Source organism: Mugil cephalus, chromosome 10 (assembly GCF_022458985.1).
Source record: "Mugil cephalus isolate CIBA_MC_2020 chromosome 10, CIBA_Mcephalus_1.1, whole genome shotgun sequence".
NCBI lineage: Eukaryota > Metazoa > Chordata > Actinopteri > Mugiliformes > Mugilidae > Mugil > Mugil cephalus.
The window spans coordinates 18,649,663-18,668,943 of record NC_061779.1 but is presented as its reverse complement, the minus strand read 5'-3'; the positions used below and the strand labels follow the sequence as shown (position 1 = coordinate 18,668,943).

At 42.5% G+C, this 19,281-nt stretch overlaps 1 protein-coding gene across 1 annotated transcript in view; it reads right to left on the bottom strand.

Annotated features, from left to right (window-relative positions):
- LOC125015285 (PDZ domain-containing RING finger protein 4-like) overlaps window positions 1-19,281 on the bottom strand; it is a 112,308-nt gene that overhangs the window by 92,364 nt on the left and 663 nt on the right. Inside the window, exon 2 of the mRNA XM_047597013.1 lies at window positions 19,144-19,236. Within this exon, the coding sequence (XP_047452969.1) occupies window positions 19,144-19,236 (93 nt within the window). The remainder of the gene's footprint in view (window positions 1-19,143; window positions 19,237-19,281) is intronic.

Below are 19,281 nucleotides of genomic sequence, written 5' to 3'. Positions count from 1 at the left end.
AAATTCTTTGGTTGATTGAAAAGTTTTTATAACTTTCACTCACAAATTAAAATGTCTTTAAATTCACATTAACATGAATCCAACATTTTGAGTAAAGGGATAAGGGATAAATTAATACTGAATGCAAAATTATAATAATAATGTTTATTTATAAATAGCACGAGATCAATTTTAATATAGAACACGTTGAATGTCGAAGACCCCTGCCACATATGATAAATGTATATATGCCACATGTACGCGACTTAACTTTTTGCTTTTCACCTGTGTAAAAGGGTGCAGTGTTTGTCCTGATATGAAATGCTAAAGGTTTCTGTGACTTAATTCAGGAGGTGGGACATTAACAGACTCTCATGGAGACACACGCTCCTTTTCCATTACGTGCTTTTCTTTCATGATCTGCCACAGGTTTGTCATATGGCCACATTCAAGTTTTAACAAGTAAGTCTACTTTATCAGTGAATGATTATGACATGACTCCCTTTCTTTGGTACTGTGTCCTTACTCAAGCTTGTTTTGAACTAAAAAAACGCATAAGTGGAAACTCAAAAGTCTACATCACTACGGGAAACTGGTCAGCATTCAGAGGACAACAGTGGTTAAAAACAAAACTTCAAATAAATGTAATATATAGCCATACCCTGGTTCCCAGACATTGACTGAATAGAATGTGTCATTGATTATTGGATGTTGCCGTTACATGTATTTGTTCAGGCTGTTAGCATCTTAGCACACTGCATTTATATTGGTCAATGAGGTAGAAACTAGCCGGCCAAGCACACAAGCATGTTGACATTGTTGCTGTGAGCAGGTTCTCTGTGCACGTTGATGGTATTTGGTGCCATTTGTGTCCCCAGTAAAGATTAGCATTACCAGAAATGAGGAACATTGCATTTCCTCGTAAATATTCATGTTTAAAACATTTTTTCCTTTCATTTTGTTATGAATAATTTAAAATTATTTCTCTGATGTATAATTCTTTTTCTAAATATTAAATTTGACTTCCCAGCTACAAAGGTAAATCTTGCTTGACGGCAGACCCATGCCACCATGGGTGTCATACAACGTATATATATGATCTTCTAGGGAATACTCAGCTGTTTGACTTGTAAATGAATGGGTTGCGATATGATGACATGATAAAGTCATGAATCTGTCAAACATTTAACTGCATGCACTTACTAGGAAGACAAAGGAAAACATATTCTGAGACTAAAACAGCACATTTATTTAAATCACAATTTAAATTAAGTGAGTATAGGAGGTAGGACATTGCCTATCAAACACACTTATTATTTAATAATTCCTGAAATATACGTGACTGACCTTGACAAAATGCTTTTTATATATATATATATATATTTAATGGGTTGATTAAACAAGAAAACACCTCAAAACTGTTTTTTCTTGAGTTTATGAAGAGGCACCAAATACCAAGACAGATGATGATGTTAACGCTTAGCCCAAAGCACCATTGCGTCGAGTAGTGCTTCACAAAGTTGTGAGCATACGTGTAATCTCTTAATCTTGTTTTGGGTTGGACTGCGTTGGCTAACGTCCTGAGGTAAAAAGGCTCCGAAAACATAGCATTAGCTACAATATATGCACACACACAAAAAAAGCTCGGCGAGCTATCTGCAGACATGTCAGTCCCTGCAAGGAACTGTCACTGCCAGCTGAAATGTCAAGAGTAAGGTTTGGCATGACAGCAAGTGACACAGTTCTGTGGGAATGTTAGCGCCTCTCAGAAAACGGTCTAATTTATCCCCTCGATAGCTCTTGAACTCATAATGACTTTTCCTCGGCTCTAGTTCACAGCCCTCCGCGACTGTACGTGTCTGTCTGTGGCTTTCGGTAGTCTAATAAAACCTTAAGTGAGCAAAAACGCCTTTCATAAAATGTGTCGGTTCAACAGCTTTATCATCCTGGCCGTAGGAAATGTCAAACAGGAGAGTTTCACTAGTGGTGTATGAAAGTCTCTCATAAAATGGCCAATAAAACTTTACATGGTCTGTGAAATCATCTATTTATTATGACTGGAGTTACACTAGTCAAATGTGTGTTGATTTCTGAACCCCTTCATGAATTACTGAGCAACACGGACTCGGTAGACATTAATAAAATGGAAGCTATCACTTGTTTAAGGGACGCAACTTGCATCACTTTTCAGTGAACATGAGAACACGAGAAATAAGCTTTACATCAGAGGCTTGTTAGCTTCTTTGAGCAACTCGAAGTTTATTAAAAAGGCCAGTTTTTCTCTCCGTTTTTGTTCCTTCTCCCTTTGCACTTTCTAAGATTACCAACAGGACACATTAATTAGCGTTGCAACAGTTGAGACAGCTGTTAACCTGGGTAATCTCAGAGACCAGGCTTTCATGACATGAAAAATAAAAACCCACCTCGGCACAGCCAGGACCATAGATCATGAGAGGCATCAATAAATAATTACATTTAAATGTCTCTTAATGAGTCGAGTTTGCTGACTGGGCCAATGTTTATGGCCACTGATGAACCTGCACGCACAAAGCATCCATAATACAGAATGTCATAAAAGACTGGCCTGTTAATGGCTCTCAGAGCTCTGTACGCCATGATAGCAGCATCCTCAATTACACACTGACGACATGCTACAACTAGACATGCAAACACACTGATCTTTCCTTTGAAACGTTTGCTGCCTCAGCACAGTCACTTTCAATTTACTCAATATTTTAATGATGGGTTTTATGCTATGGGATTTAGTTTTATTAACAGTTTTATTAAGTGATTTAATTAAAAAAAAAAATGAAGAAAACATTAAAGAATCAACTCACCCATATCTAATGCAAAAGGTATTTCCTCAAGTGCCTCAGCACAGTTATGATTTCTTCCGTTCATTTTTTGGGGAGTACAGTGTTCAAATATTTATTTCTGTTATAAGCCTCGCTCTACAGTCAACCAGTCTACAGGGGTAAGCTTAACCTCATGACATCTTTGAGAGACAGCCCCCTCCATCTGAATAGTTTGGGAAAGTGAATGATTTTGAGCATTTAAAAAAAAAAAAAACATCAGAAGGAGCTCATTTCCCAGAAAGACAGAAAGCAGTTCCAGTCAAAACCATTGACAGTGAGTTCTATGGATTATTCAGTGTCAACAGGGCGATGTTTCTGGGCAGAGCAAGATTTTTTAGATGTCATTTTTTAATGTTCTCTATTGCATTTGGGAGAGAGGAGAAATCTCAGAGTTGGCTTCCTGGAAACTGAAAACAAATGCAACCCTTTAAATCGCACCGCTTCCCTAAATACACCTGCTCAGCGGATGCCGTCACTCAAGTCAGATGATTTACTGTATGTGTGTGGGTGTGTGTGTGTGTGTTTCCCTAAAAAATATGTCACTTTCTTGGCAGACGTGAAGCCAAATCGTCTGACTGAGGAAACAAAGAACGTTTAATCTGAGCGTGTTTGACATGAAGGCTGTGGGTGAGACGCTCCTCAAGGTGCACTGGCCTCTTATCTACATGGCACCTTTTTAATTATTCATCAAGTGTGTGTGTGTGTGTGTGTGTGTGTGTGTGTGTGTGTGTTCACATGTCTGGCCCGCTGAGGCCCGTAAGGCTTCCTGAAATGATGAGCACGATAAGACACATGAAACAGGTGCAGCGGCGGCACGGCGCAGCGTGTGGCCACGCAGAGACACAATCAGACATACATACACACACGTGGGTAAATACATGCACATGTCACTGATAGCCGGCTGTGTGCTTTAAAGCACAACGGAGTGTATCAGTTCGATGGTGGCATGTGGGAAGCGGGTGTGAGGGACTGGGAACACAATAGGGTGACTGCTGTGAAGGAGGAGCGCTGTGCTTCATATTCACACTGTTATTAAGGGACACACACAGACACAGATCGCAGACACCACTACCTGTAAGTGCTGGATTCGGAGAGCCAAGAACATACCGGCGTCATCTCTCACAGACAGATAAACTGAGAAACACGAGCACTAATTTCTTCAAACATCGCGGACATTTATCTCCATGAATAATGAATGCAGAGCTGGGAGCCGGTGTGGTTACCAAAGCACTACCATGCTGGAGATTAGAGGGAAGTGCAGATGGGTGTTTTGGTGGCTCACTGAGGCACAGCAACAAAAAGGAAGAAAATAGAAGAAAAGGGAAATTACTCTGATTGAGTATTGAACCAATTTGTCATTAGAAGTGTTCAGAGTACATCAACCAAGCCAAGAACACTTCAATGAGGAAAAAAACAACAACAACCGTCTGCCTCTGAGACCGTCCCAGTGACTGTCAATTATTTTCATTATCAGGCACCCATAGCTGTAACAGATAACACAGTAATTGGACTGAATGGTTTAAAGCACGTATTTAAAAGGCCAGAGATAAATGAGAAATATTAGCCTTTGTTCAGACTGCAGGCTAATCAGGTTTGGTTTTCAAATCAGATCTTTAGGACTGAGTCTCTGCACTGTAATAAAACCATGTCTGCAATTAGATCAGATTTGTGTGTCCAGACATCACTAACCTATCTGCATGGGTTGCTGTGGCAACAACGTAGGCATCAGCAACTACAGTAACCCTTTCCTCCATGCCACTGAGATATGGCTTCTTAAATTGTACTGTACAGTAGAGAAGCCTCCCTGTAGTGAAATGACACAGTTTGGTTTGGTGCACAGGATGTTGTCCTCCACAGCACCCTCTAGCAGCAGCCACACAAATCACTGAACTTAAAAGATGTTGGCACGAAGAAAACTAATTGCACCCAATCTGCCTTTCTTGCAACTGGTTTATCTTCAAACGAGTGAATTAATTTCTGGATGTTGCATGCCCAGTAGTAGAAAGGGAAATTTGATAGAGCCAGTCCCCCTAAGCACCTTGATCCACGGAGAACAGCCTTATTAATACCGCTAGGCTTGTTCCCCCATATAAAGGAAGTAATAGATTTATCCAGTGGTTTGAAGAAAGATTTCTTTAATTAAAATTGGAACATTTTGGAAAGGATATAACAATTTAGGTAATACTATAATTTTAATGACGTTAACACGTTGTGCTAATGATAATGGGAGAGAGGCCCACCTGCTAAAGTCCTGCTTACATTTATTAAGGGGAGCAACAAAATCTTTCGTAAAGGTAGTAGAGAAAGAACAAGTCTTTAAAACCATTCTGGACTCTTTTGACGGGAAAAATGGCAGAGGGAAAAGTCTTCGCCTTTTCTTTTCCATGTTTAACATGTAACCTGAAAATTTTCTAAATCATAATATCTATAATTTGATAAGAGTGACAAAGCTAGGTCAGAAACATACAGATGCAGATCATCTGCATAAAGGGACACTTTAAGCTCTAAGCCATCCCTACATATACCTCTAAAGTCCTTATTGAGCCGTAGTGTTATTGCTAGGGGTTAAATGGCTATTGCAAACAAAAGAGGGCACAGAGCACACCCCTTCCAAGAGGGAAGTAATCTGATTGAATATTATTGGAGATCATGGACACCAGGGGAGAAGAGTGTTTGATCCAGGCAACAAACTCTTCTTTAAAGCCAAATTTCTTTAGAGTGAAAAATAAATAGTTCCACTCGACCTGGTCGAAACAAACTGTAGAACAACATTAAAATATATATTTGGCTGTAATTCACCATCCCTCTTCTATGTCTATACTTAGAAACATCCTCAATAAAAACGGCAGAGAAAGACACATGTCTGGACATGGAAACTCTGGACGTGGACAGTACTTGAGGCATGTCCGACTTTTCATGGGAACACGAATTCAGGGCAGTACAGAAAAGTGTCAGCTCATTTTTATCTATTAAATTAATTTTGCGGATAATTATTTTTGTGATCTCCTACAGATAAGCTGGTAATTACCACAGCACTGTTTTGCCACTCCAAGCACTCTCGCCATCGCAGACTTCAGTCGTGGACCTCTGCAGCCATTATGTGCATTCAATCACACCGAGGATGATTATCTCTCAGCTATTCCATGTGACCAACGCTGAGCCCTCATCCGTAACACTCCCCCAACAAGAGCTGAGATTAAAGGAAATACGAGATAATAATGTGCATAGCGCAAAGCATTTGAAGACATCCTCTTATCACATCATCATACTTTAACATCAAACGAGAAACGCAAAGCAGAACACAAAGCTAATTCTGCCATGGCTCATTGGGTTGAGAGATGCTTTGCAATTTTCTCCCACAGACGCAGATGATGTTTAATGATTCTTCATCTGTTGATGAGAATATCGTGTTTCCTCGTGTAGCCGGTCAACTCTTGAGTGAATGAATTATTGCAACACACCAGAGGGTGTCAGTGCGCATTGTTGTGGGTTGGAGGAGCTTTCCATTGTGACAGAAACATGTGCTGAGAGGAGAAAGTACAAGCTCGCCTGCTTAAAGACAAGAAAAGAGGTTACTTACACTTCACTCACGTCAAGGAGGTGAGGACAGAAACCTCCCCCACCCACTGCGTGTACGGAAATGTATGAAAAATAGCCCTAGATTGGCTCAGACAGCAGCCATCCATCAGCACGGAGACAGAGAAGAGTCTCCCACTCTATTGTGCCCTGCTCTTGAGCGCTTGAATTAAGATGGTCAGATTTTGGTTCAGATAACTCCAACCACCCCTGGCTTTGGGTGTAGGCGCATTAATCAGTGGCCAATGCAGCATCCGATCTTTAGACACCCTATGTACAGAGCTGGAAGTGCATCAACCAGCTACACAGCAGGCCCTTAGAACATCAACACATGCCAAAGACAAGTGCTCCTCACAGAGTAAACAGACTCATAAAATCCCCATAGAAGAGCCAATTATGGTAGGAACCTGACATCTCCCCGTCGTAAAAACTACGGGGGGCCGTAACTATCGGACAGAACGTGAAATACAGCCAGTTGTTATTGCCACCCATTTGTGGCGATTAAAAGCCACCCTCGAGACCTGTGGTACCGGGCGAGGGGGGCATTCTGAATGCCTTGCCTCTCCGTATGGCACAGCTCCGGGAGGCCTCCGAAGGGAGCTCCCCTGTGCCAAGCAATCCTCTCTGTGAATGCTTGATTTATCACCAGCCGTCCACCACAGCTAATGTACCAGGCTCTCTGGCTCTTACGGTTGGCCCACACTGATAGAAGCCTGCTTTATTATTATCTGCACTGGCATCGAAGCCCGAGCAGCTTGTATTATTCATAAGATCACCCACATTTCCTCATCCAAACATGAGATACATTATGCAGAGTGCAAATGCAGGTCTGATTTATGGCCTTTGGTTGTGTACAAACATACACGTTGATAAGATGGAAAGACCCTTGAAATAATGCAGCTTTGTAAAGCCGGGGAAAAAAAAGAAATAGGGGGTGAAACCGGAATAAAAATTCTATGAGCGCCATGGCGAAATGATGAATCACGCCGTCTCTGCCTCGCAAAGCACGGCAAGTTACCCGTCCACAGGCAGCTGACTCAAGACAAAGAGAATACCAAATTATAGAATCACTCGATACACTGCTGAATGAGGGTGAGAAATAAAGTCTTATTATGTCCACTGACAACCACATCCACTAGTGGCCTGGTGTATTTTATGCACCACGAAGCAACACTGAATTATGGACAAAAGAAAACCAGCATGTATCACCTTGAGCCTATTAAACATGCCTAAAAACAATAAGGAGTAAAGCTGTCGCCTGCAACAAGGGGCCAACTATTCACTTTGATTAGCCACAGGCAGCTAGCCGACATTGATTTCAGCACCAACTCTGTTGGGTAAGAGGAAATTCCTGTCATTTGTGAGGACAGACATTTTCTAAGAGATCCAAAGCATTATCTTGGAGGAAACGATCAAGCCCATAAACAAAAACCCATAGAATAGATTAGTTCTTTTCCTCTTCTCTCGTCTTGCACATCCACTTTGTCTTTCTTCATTTCCCTCTCTCTGCCACACAGCCAAAACACATTCACAGCTAAACACCTTGAATCACTCTCATCAGTAATCCGAAAGTGCTCTGGGCTCTGATAGTCCAAGGCTATTGATTTTACAATGCAGCGGCATTCAACGGTCATTTGCAGTGATGAGGGAAGACAATCGCCTCCAAATCATCCCTGGCATTCATTAGGAGGCTAACCGGAGGAAACCAACTAGTGAGAGTCTATTGAAACTTAATCAACGACTGGTGCATGCTAATTGGGAGAACAACAGGTGAGCGTGTCTCAGTTCCTTCAGCAGGTCAGTGTGGGTGGGGGAAGGTGTTAAACAACTGAAAATCAAAGTCCCAAAAGTGTTTCTATTAATATTCTTTATCCTAACATCGTGCAGAGTTTTTCACAATGCTTATTTTTGTTGATCCAAGTCACATCTGACTGCTTGTACACCCACTTTGTGCACGACATATAATATAAAAGACAGCCGTGCTGTTATAAGAGGGCAATCTGATCCATTTCATACAAATGCACAGAACAGAGGCAGAATGCATATCTGAGCAGATGCTGAGTAGACGAGTCATACTGGCTGAGAAGACTAAAGATGAGGGACAGCACTGCAGCACCAAATCCTTTCAAGATATTGCTCTTCTGTGCTGTTTTCTTTAAAAAATAAAAAATAAAAAATCTACTACACAGTGGGTAGATTCCATTCAGCATTCAAAAGAGGGCATTTTAAAGTATCTGCCCCCTCCAAAGAGTCTGGCTTTTCCTTGTCACTGAGGGGGCACAGCGGGGGGCAAAAAAAGCAAAAACAAATGTATGAGAATCTCAGCTGACAGATGTGCACGCAAAGTTCTCGTGAACCAATCTCTCCACATCAAACCTAACTGGTTTGACGAGTACACATCAACAACTCAACCGACATCTGTCTGAGCTGCAAATAACAGTGAGCCTGCTCACATGTGTACTTTCTGCCATCTGCTGGAGAGGGAACACTGTTACACTTCCCACATGCCTTCAGAGATGTGTCACAGAATTAACGCCATTGTCTGGTGAAAAACTTTGAATTACAGTTTGGCAGCTCTTTGAGTTGGAAGCAATAAAAATATAAACTATAGCAGCATAAATAATATATAGATATACATAGCATATAGCATAAATAATATATAATAATATAAAGCATCATGCAGAAGAAAACACAGTATTTACAATAAACAACAAAGGCACACAGTAGTAAATGAATGTAAGGGGGAAAAGCAGCATTTAAAACAGTAAAATAAACAATAGTGCAAATGTGCCTATTGAGGTAGGTGGACTGGGGAATATATATGAGGGCTATTGCACAGCAGCAGTCTATGAAGGAAAGGTTGAAGGTGAAGGTAGAAGCTGTTTTTAGTCTATTACTTCTGGATATGATAACCGGGCATCTCTCCCCTGAAGGCAGTGTGGTCTATTCCCAGGGTGGGTTTGGTCTGTGGAAACGTGACTGGCTTTCTTTTGGATCCGGTCCATGTAGATGTCTCCCGGTGGCGGGGGTAGTGGTGAACCGACCGTCCTCACCACTCTCTGCAGGTCCTTCCTGTTCTCCTTCGTGCAGCTGCTGAACCACACACTGCAGCAGTAGGACAGGAAGCTCTCTATAGCTGACCTGTAGAAGTTTGTCAGGAGGCGCTCGGGGAAGGAGCCATTGAGAATCAACACACATTGAAAAACAATGTGTTCTCAGTGTGTGGAGGCCGCGGCGAAGCCAGCTCCAATCTGGAGCGCCGACAGGCAATCAGATGTAGTGAGAGATCGGCTCTACTCCGGTGGCACAGCCAGATGGCGGCCTGGTAGCGGCAGCAGTGCTGTGACCTCAACACGCTGACTCAACCCCAACCGCTTGTGCTGCGGTCCAATATATCTGGCTCTCCGTTGGTGGCGGCTCCACAAACACGCGAGCAGATTGCTATCAGCCTCCTGCTCTACGAGGTGGAGATCAATTAGCGGGAAATGGAGCAAAGAAACAGTGACGTATGTGCACTGTGCTGTGAAAACACAAAATCTTACTCATGCGCACATGTGAGGCTGCTGCTGCACTCCCATACTCTCCCTCACTAATGAGCAAGTGTGTGATATTCGAGGGGAAATGCTGAATTTCTCTTTGACTACTTGCACAAGCACGCAGTCCCGCACAATAGAAAAATCTTAATTTAGAATTAATTCTAAGAAATGAAGCAATGCATGAACAGAGATAAGAAAGGAAAGGGCAGCTAGTTAACAAACCAGGATGTAAAATTGACTTTGCAAATCTTGCATAAGAAACGCCTTCTCTTACAATAAGCCCACGGGATGATTTCTGGCTCTATAATACCGTAGATAATGCAGTCAGCGACTATGAAATGACTGCACAATGCTTACGATTTCAATTAACTGTTAAAAAAAAAAAAAGATTTAATAAGCCTGCTTGAAACAATTACCTTCCTTTTAAGACGTTGAAACTATGAGAATTAAAACTGGGCTCTATCTGCAGGACAGCAGCAATCATAATGAATATTTATACGCGGCTAGTCCATTTAGCTAATTAAAAACCTTCCAGCAACAACACGAAGGCGATGATTGGAATAGCATTAGACGACTCTGTGTGGCTGCACAAGTAATACACTAAGTCGGCCACTAACTAGTTCCTAACAGGTCACGCTACAGCAGGCAAACGCCGCTCTCTGGCTATTACAAGAAGAAGCCACTCATTCACTGAGATGGGGAGGACATGATGTTTCCTGCGGTGCTATCTCTGTTGTTACTGGACAAAGTCATGTTTTGGGATGTGGGAAGGGATTCAGATGATCCGCAGTGTGTTGTTTATTTCCTTGTGCAGAAGTTTTAAGGGCCTCTTCTTGTCCCTCTCACGGCTATGCCAAATGTGCTTTTCAGACTACTGATGTATCCAATTAGCATGCATAAAGTAAAGTCTTTGCGCTAAGCTAAGCTAAAAGAGTCGCTGGCTATGGTTTCATATGTGACAGTGATGAAAGATACAGCACAGGTATCAAACTTCAGAAAGCAAAATATCCCAAACGTTGCAAGAGTCCCAAAATTCCTAAAGTTACAAAGCGAAACATGTTTTCTCGCTTATTTCTAAGAATGTCACATTAGTATCAGTTCTCCGTCTGCAGTGTGGTTAGAAGAAAAAATAGTGACTTTGAAAGCTTCTCAAGACAAAACACTGAGAATTTTCCAAGATAAAGACATTAATTCGAAAGATGTTGGTATTAAATGTTTTTCCAGTGATGTTTTCGTCATGTTGCACCTCAAAAGATCCCGTCTTTATACTGGAGGGAAAAGAGCAATCTCAATTATCTAGAACAATCAAACAAAAAATATTTATGTGGTTCGATACCACAAGAGATTCAAGCTCCAAGATCTTCCTACGTGTGTTTGTGTGTGTGGGTGTGTGTGTATTCCTGACCTTGTGCGTGTCTATGATTAAAGACCGGAGAAAAAAAAAAACACTGCATGCTAAGCAGATTAAAGTCAACAGGTTCTCGTTTCTTCCACTCGACACCGTCCGACACGGGCACGAGCGTCGGCCTTCGAGATGGTTCGAGAGCAGGGGCTCGGTAGAGCGGCCTCGCTTTTGATCCCTCGTCTTGGCAGGCGCTCGGTGCCGTGCCAGCGTTTGCTAATACCCTGGACGCACCTGGCATATTACGCGGGCTTACATCCCGCTCCTCAACACCTCCCTAATGCACCGCACCGGCCTTCCATTGTGCAGTTGTTTCTACGACTATACGGCTGCCCCTGCCCAGATGTAATTAAGCCCTAATCCTCCTGTCGACAAAACAGAGGCGCCCTTAATTCAGCTTGCGGGCGAACGTGTGGTAAATACAGTCTGAAAGGAATGGCGTTTTGATGATGGGGACGGTGATGATTCACGTTCACTGAAAGGCCAAAGGTAATGTCATGGCCTTCTCTAACTAAAAGCTAAGATGTGAAGCCCAGCATGGTCCTCAGAGGCATTTTAAACTCAGGGTTGTCGGTAATGGATTCAACAGTTTGGCTTCGGCACCACCTGAAAACCACGAGCACAACATTTAATGAGGAATTAATGAATGAGAATAACCCTGGACCAATATTTACTATCTTTTCATAATGGAATGGACCGTGTTGGATTTGAGCTGCTAACAGAGCACTGGCTCTCACTGTGGAAGGTCTAGCCGCAATCTTACCTCATTACACACTCATTACAAGCTCTGCAGAGAACCACGATGAGGGACTGACCACTGCTGTGTGTGTGTGTGTGAGTGTGAGTGTGTACACATGCAGCTGGCGTATTTGCTGACTCAAGACTTTCAGTGTAATCTCCCCGTAACAGCTGTAGCTTAAGCCACATGTTTATCAAGCCTCGGGGAAATCAGTAGGTCCGCGTGAGTTCAAAAGGAGTCAGGTCACTGACTAACCAAACCCCCCCCCAGCGGTGGTAAAGATGGGAACGGAGGGGGCGACTGACTTCGGATCTGACCGCAGATATTTATTTGGTGAATCAACTTCACAACAAGCCGTTTTCTCAAGGGTTTGTTTGCACGAGAGCTCTTGTGTATAGCGGAGCTTTTCCGTGACATCGTTTTTAAGTTGAGGAGGAGGTATACATCATCCGCCCATGGGAGTGCGTCAGGAGATGATTGTGTACACTACATCAATGTGTGTACCTGTCCGCAAGTAAGCGGTTACACGGCAGAAAAAAAAAAAAAAGAAAAAAAAAAAGAAAACTCTAGGAAGTGACCTGGAAATTTCATCAGCCTCATCTCGGCTTCCTAATTTACAGCTTCTTTGACGCGAGGCTCTTTTTCCAGATGTTTGCCGTTGAATCCTGAACTTGAGCCTCTCGCTCCGATTCACAGAGAGAGGAGCCGCGGTCATTAAGGTGCGAGTAAACCCGAGCGTTCTCCTCCCGGATAAATAAAATGATCGATCACTGCAGTCGCTGAGCGCTTCCTGAGGTACACCTGAGAGCAGAGCTTCAGAAAAAGAACAGAGCTGCCATTTACTACATGAACATCTGTTAGCTTCAAACCTCAGTCCTGAAAAAAACAAACTGACAGAAAATAAATCTGTAGACAGAGCAGAGAACACACAAGCTCGAAGAATAAGTCAATAGGGGGGGCCGTATTGTAATAAACCTACTCAGAAGCCAATAAGTGTATATACGCGCATAAATAAAGTCTGTCAGATCCAAATATGACAGCTGCACATAACTCTAAGAATATTCATTGCCACTTCTATAAGGTCTAAAAGGCCGGCAATTATTTTCATTATTGATTAATCTGACAGTTACCAGCTCAGTTAATCTCTCTTTTCAATATCATTTTCCACTGCACAAGCTTTGTCAAGAAGTTGGTGACAGAAGGATTTTAAGCTGCTTTTCACCGTCCAATGACATGCACATTAGGTTTACTGGTGAGCCTAAAAATGAGCAGAACGGTGGTTTAACTGCAATTAAATTATTCCGACCAGAGGCTCCAATTTATGTTTACATTGATTTAAGTAAAATGATCTAAAGAAGATATATACAGCGCATTTACACGCCCCCAAACGTCCATCAGAATATAACTTTATTTACATGCGCAAAGTGTTTGTGCTCGCCATGGAGCATCGAATTAGCCAGAAATACATCAATCAGCCACAACATTAAAACCCCTCACAGGAGAAGTGATGGTTTTGTGATAATACACAAATGTATTGTCAAACAGATAATAATGCTGGGAAACCTTTGCACCTGACATTTGTGTGGATGTTACTTAGACATGTAGACCCCCCACAGCAATGAAACTGACACTCCTTGATGGCAGCAGCCATCCCCGGCAGGACGCAAACCTGACACACACACAAAAACAGTTTAGGAACAACTCAAAAACCCTTAGAAAGCCCATGTCCATTCTCCACTAAGGAGAGGAACAAAAGGAGACCTGCACAATATTAGGCAGGGTGGACTTAGTGTTATGACTGATCGGTGTATAATTATAGTTATTATTATGACTTGGATTAAGGTTACATGTTTGTAGAGGTCATTTATCATCAAAGTTCATCTGAGTTCTGGTCACTCTCCAACATCCCACAGACCAAACATCCCTTCTGCACTTTATAAAAAGGGCCTTTCAGCAGGTAGGGAAAATTCGCCCACAGTGCCTCTTTTTACGAGCACGGCGGTCTTCAGCAGAACGTCTTACTTCTTCACACCTAGTGCTTAAAACAACAGACCTGTACAGCTAAAATAAACACACGGCAAGACACACACACACAGCTAAAAAATCTCTGCACTTCTCTTGGTTTGATCCAAATCCACACACCCTCTGAATCTGGAATATCCTAATCTCAATATCTGCCCTCACAGTTTTAGGAAAACATCTTGTTTGCCAAACCAACACCTATGAAAATACTTGCAATGAAATCCCTATAAATATGCAGGAAGAAAGCGGGAGCAGCACGTTAAAATAGACCGGCGTTGAATAATTAAGTGCTTATCTCTATCGAATTTCTCTTAACTGATAAATCTAAATTAATGCAAGCTGAAGTTTGTTTTAGCAGCTTTAGAGTGCGTTTCAAATTGGAGAGGAAATAGGAAATGGTGAGCAGGGCGGTCCCTCTCTCACAGGCGAAGGACAAACAGTTTACTTGGCGTAAATTCCGGGTAAACGGCGTCCCAAACAGAGCAGAACAGGTACAGAAAACACCTCCAGAGGCCTACAGCGCACGCAACATGACAACCCTGTGTTTCCAGCTCCACGCCAAGGAGTTTAAGAGGACTGCGGGATAGACTCAATTTCCATATCAGCCAGTCCCAGTTTTTCTGAGCATGTCAGCAGCGAGGGGAGCAGACAGCGAGCTGTAAACCAGTGACTTCATGCCATTTTGTCTCAACGCAACCGTTCTCTTCCATTTTCACTAAAGTGCTTTGGGGAATTGGAGCACAAAGAGACTATAAAACAGTCTAGACAGGCAGTAAAACGACGTGTACATCTGTGCGTCCAACTGATGACCATGAGACATCTGCCTTTGTTTGCAGCAACATAAATAATGGATTTTTTTTTCCCTATAATTCTGCATTCTAGTTAAATTCGATTTTTTTTTTCCCCCAACTTGGGAACTCAAATTGGACACAACAAACAAACGCACCGACATAAAAGCAGGGGTTCTCTTCTTGAGAAGCAATCTTTTCTTGACATCTTTTGTTGTGGAAGCAAACAAACTGGCCTGCCTCCGTCTCCGCCTGTCACGCAAGATTGGATTTTGATGACACCGATACTTAAGTTGTGTACTCTCCACTCTATACTTTCAATTTCTCTGCTCCCTCTCCACTTCACTTCCCATTTGCCGTGATCTGAGCGAAAAAGGACGAATGTTTGGATCTACTGTACCCTCGCTCTCCACCAGGTGAAAAGGCTTCGGTATGTCGCAGGCGACCTCTGGTTCAAGAACATAGATTTTTTTTCTCTCTCTCGATGCTTCAACAGAACTATGCAGTGTGAATTACATGGAAATATTCCCTTAGTTTCCAAACATTTTAGCTGACTCCAAGTCCAGAGCGTGGATCGGGGGGGATGCTGGCTGTGGAAAAAAGAGGAGTAGTGGGACTGTTTTACCTCAGCTGCGGTTTAATTCGTGTACTCCTCTGGTTTTGTGCAAACATACAGCATGGGCAAATGAAGGTCGGTATGTTTTTGCTATGCTGACTAATCCTGTTGCCGTTTCAGTGCCTCCTATTATCCCTTTTCAACACAGCAGAACACAGTTCGCCTGACTCACAGGCTGCATTCACTGTCAGTCCAGCGAGCACACAATCAGCTGGATCTGGATCAGTACATCTCTGAGGTACATGAAAACAAAACAACAAAAAAGAAAAAAAAAAAAGACACTGTCTGTAGCGTTAACTCACAGCCTTAAAATCAGCCCACTGGCTTCTCACTACAGTTGTGTCTCTGTACTCTCTTTGTTTTCCTGCATCCAGCGACCATCGGGCTCATTGACAATAGAGAACAGCTGTGGGAGAGCTTAGTAGTCGGGTCCACTAGAGACGCATGCCTCTCTGTGCATGTTTTCAACGCTGATGTAATTATCCCCAAAACGCTGGGATGTTACGGGACTACGAGAAACCTCGACATCAGTTAAGGTGTAGACCTTGACCCAGAAACTACATCAGTTAAAACATCTGCAGCCAGATGTGTGTGCCTTCAAGTCATTTAAAATAACTTTGGATTAAACATTTTGCACTTCTCTTCTGAAACTATGACCGTTCAAGCTTCCAGCAGTGCGTCACTTACTGAGCAGCACTGTGATAGCGCGTAAAGTGGCTAACGAGTCAGATATCTGACGGCCATTCCCACTTAACAAGGGCTTTCTCAACATCAAATCTCTAAGGGGACACTCACGTTTATTACAAAGCGCATTCAGGCGGAGGACAAAAAAGTGACCACATCATTCCGACATCAATACAACGAGGTTTGTTGACAGAGACATAAAAGGAACTTCACCACAGATTTATTTAGGTATTTAGGTAAGAAAGCAACACTCCACTCAGAGGGAGGCTGTGGTCTGGTAGTGTCTCAAAGGACAAGCGGTGGTGTCTGTGAACCATTTCTCAGCGGGAATTAAAAAATCCCAGTAGATGACTCGATGACTGACGAATTACAGTTTGAGAGAAAAACAGAAGTTTATATTTACAGTAAGGAGAAAGAATGATACACAAAGTATGAAACCCAGAGTGTTGGTGAGAGTATTAACATCTGGGACTGATTTGTTACTTTGTTGTTGGACACCTACACCAACTCCACCCCGAGCAAGGGGAAATAGCACTCCATCCTTCAGAGACGCGATCCAACCCTCCGATTTGCATCTTTGTGGAGATGGATACACACTAGAGGAGGATAACGAGCTCAAACATACAATAAAGTCAGTGCTTTGAAGAACTGCTTGGGGACCAGAGTAGACAAATGAGCTCTGACTGTCATGGACCTTCCTCCACAGGCACCTGACCTCAACCCCACTGAACACTTGAAGACTGAGAGAGCTGAGCACTAGCTCGTCCACACAGGAACAACCTCTACGGCAAACGAGGAGATATTCTGATATTCACAGACATTTTTCGCACATTTGGCTTTTTATCCAAATTCTTCTTATTATTCATGATGAAAGGAACTTCAATAAATATCATTTTTATTTAACACAGGCAAATTGGAGACGTTTGTTTCCTGAGGTTGAGGCTGAGGTTTAACGGCTAGATAGCTCTACTCGGATCAAAGTAGACAGTCGTAAGTCTGGTAATGAGGAGAGCTCTGCTTTCCGTCCTTTGTCTGAATCAGGGAGCCACTGTTTGAAAAATGACAGCATCATTTCCATTTTAGAATCAGCTCGTGTAAAAGGCTAGAATGGAAAACCCAACAAGTGTAACTAAAGGAGCTCAATAAAGGGCCAATTAGGCCGGCTCTCCAACCGCACAAGGGGCCTCTGATGATCCATAACTGCTGCTCAGATGTTTACTAGCCATCCAGCCCCATTGTCCATGCAGACAGAAGAGCTTTTTCACTTTTTCAGCAAAGTGGATTTCCACTAAACTCTTAAAACTTTGTTTTGGTGAGCTGCAGCCCAGCTCTCTGAAGTATTGGAAAATCCATTTGGAAAGCAAAACAAGAAAACACACAGTGAGAAAACTATTAAAGGCACATTAGAGAGGAGTTTTTAGACAAGAAAGAAACAAAAAAAAAATGGCCAAAAATAGACGCAGCGTTGCAGCCCAGCGCTGGCAGAGGAGAGTGAGCAATTTTCCACATTAATCAAAAGTGAGTCTGTTGAAAGCACAGCACGCTGTAGGCAATTAGAGAGATACTTTATGTGACCATTACCACGATTAAACCCATCCACCCTCAGCAGCAGCCCAAAAACAACACAGTCGCTGGCCACAGGCTGAATAATGCAAACTTTTAGGCTACCTCCTGAGCTTACTCAAACAATCTAATATTAGAATGGACAACCACAATGGGAGGTTTAATAAAACCCTGCAACAACAACAATGACAACAGGAGAGTCAGGAGCAGTTAGGACCCACAGTTTAGCCCACGAGTTCAATATTGGAAACGATGAGGTTGTAAGTAGTTGAAACCTTGAGAGGAACATTATGCAAAAGGTCCAGAAACAAAAAGGTGATGATTTACATTTAATTGAAGCCGTTGGCAACAAAGTTTTTTTTTTTTTTTTAGTTAGAGAATTAACTCATTAAGAAGTAGCAGACAAGACATTGGAAATTAATCATTTTGTCCCTTTTTAATTTAATTACTTCAGAATAAACGTCACTCATTCTTGATGTGATTTCCAAATCTTCTGCATTGTCAAATAAATTTATCTGACAGGCATTTGAAAGCATCACCTAGAGATTCAGGAAATAACATCATATATCACTGATGAAAATAATCACTCGTTTAAGCAGATGTGTGCAATGTACTGATCACATGAACTCACACCGCTTCTATAAACTATTTAGGTTTTTTTCTTCTTCATTCAATCAAGTGTAAGAGGCAACAGCATTCAGTTACTCTACTCTCCTGGTAGGACTGGAATAAACTTTCTTTCTTCCTTCTGTGTTGGTGACGGGCCAGATACAGTTTGGATACAGCGGTTAGTTGAGAGTCTATTAGAGGCTGAATTCAAGTGAACTGACTTCACGTTTCGGTGTGATGATCCGCGCCACTTGTGTTTGGTTGTGAACACACATTACGAGCAGATCTATGAACTGCAGAGCACAGCTATACACCGCTGAAGTTGATATGCACTGTACATACAGCTCCTAATTTCTTTGTCAATAAATACATGCCCAACCCAAAGAAATCAAAGACCATGACAAGCTGTAGGGTTTGAGGAGAGATTACCTCCTGTAGGCATACTCCGGTCAGACTCTGATACCAAAGTCAACATTTACAGACAGAATTAAGCAGCTGCAGGGTTCAACCTGAGCAGCGGCCGTGGGTGAAACGGAGTAGGAGGAAGAGGAATTGCTTTTACAACACCCAAATCCTAAAATCAACATCAGCAGGGGTGTCTTAGTGGGCACTAACAGTCAAACAGCATGAGAACTGCTGCCACCGGGCGTTTTAGATAAAAAAAAAACAGCTTTAGTGAATGGGCCACAGCTGCTAGTAATCTCAGCAGTGGGGCTAAAAATCTGACAAGTGACACTGATATGAGTGTTGTAAACAAGATTATGCTTCTCTTACCTGAGGCGCTTTAACTGTTACCCGTGGCTCTGAATCTGAACACGTTGCTTTCTCCGGCATCTGGCTCTTGTCAGCACCTCTGCCGAAGTCACTCTGATTAAACCAACAAACACAGAAGTGTGTTGACTTTATCAACTC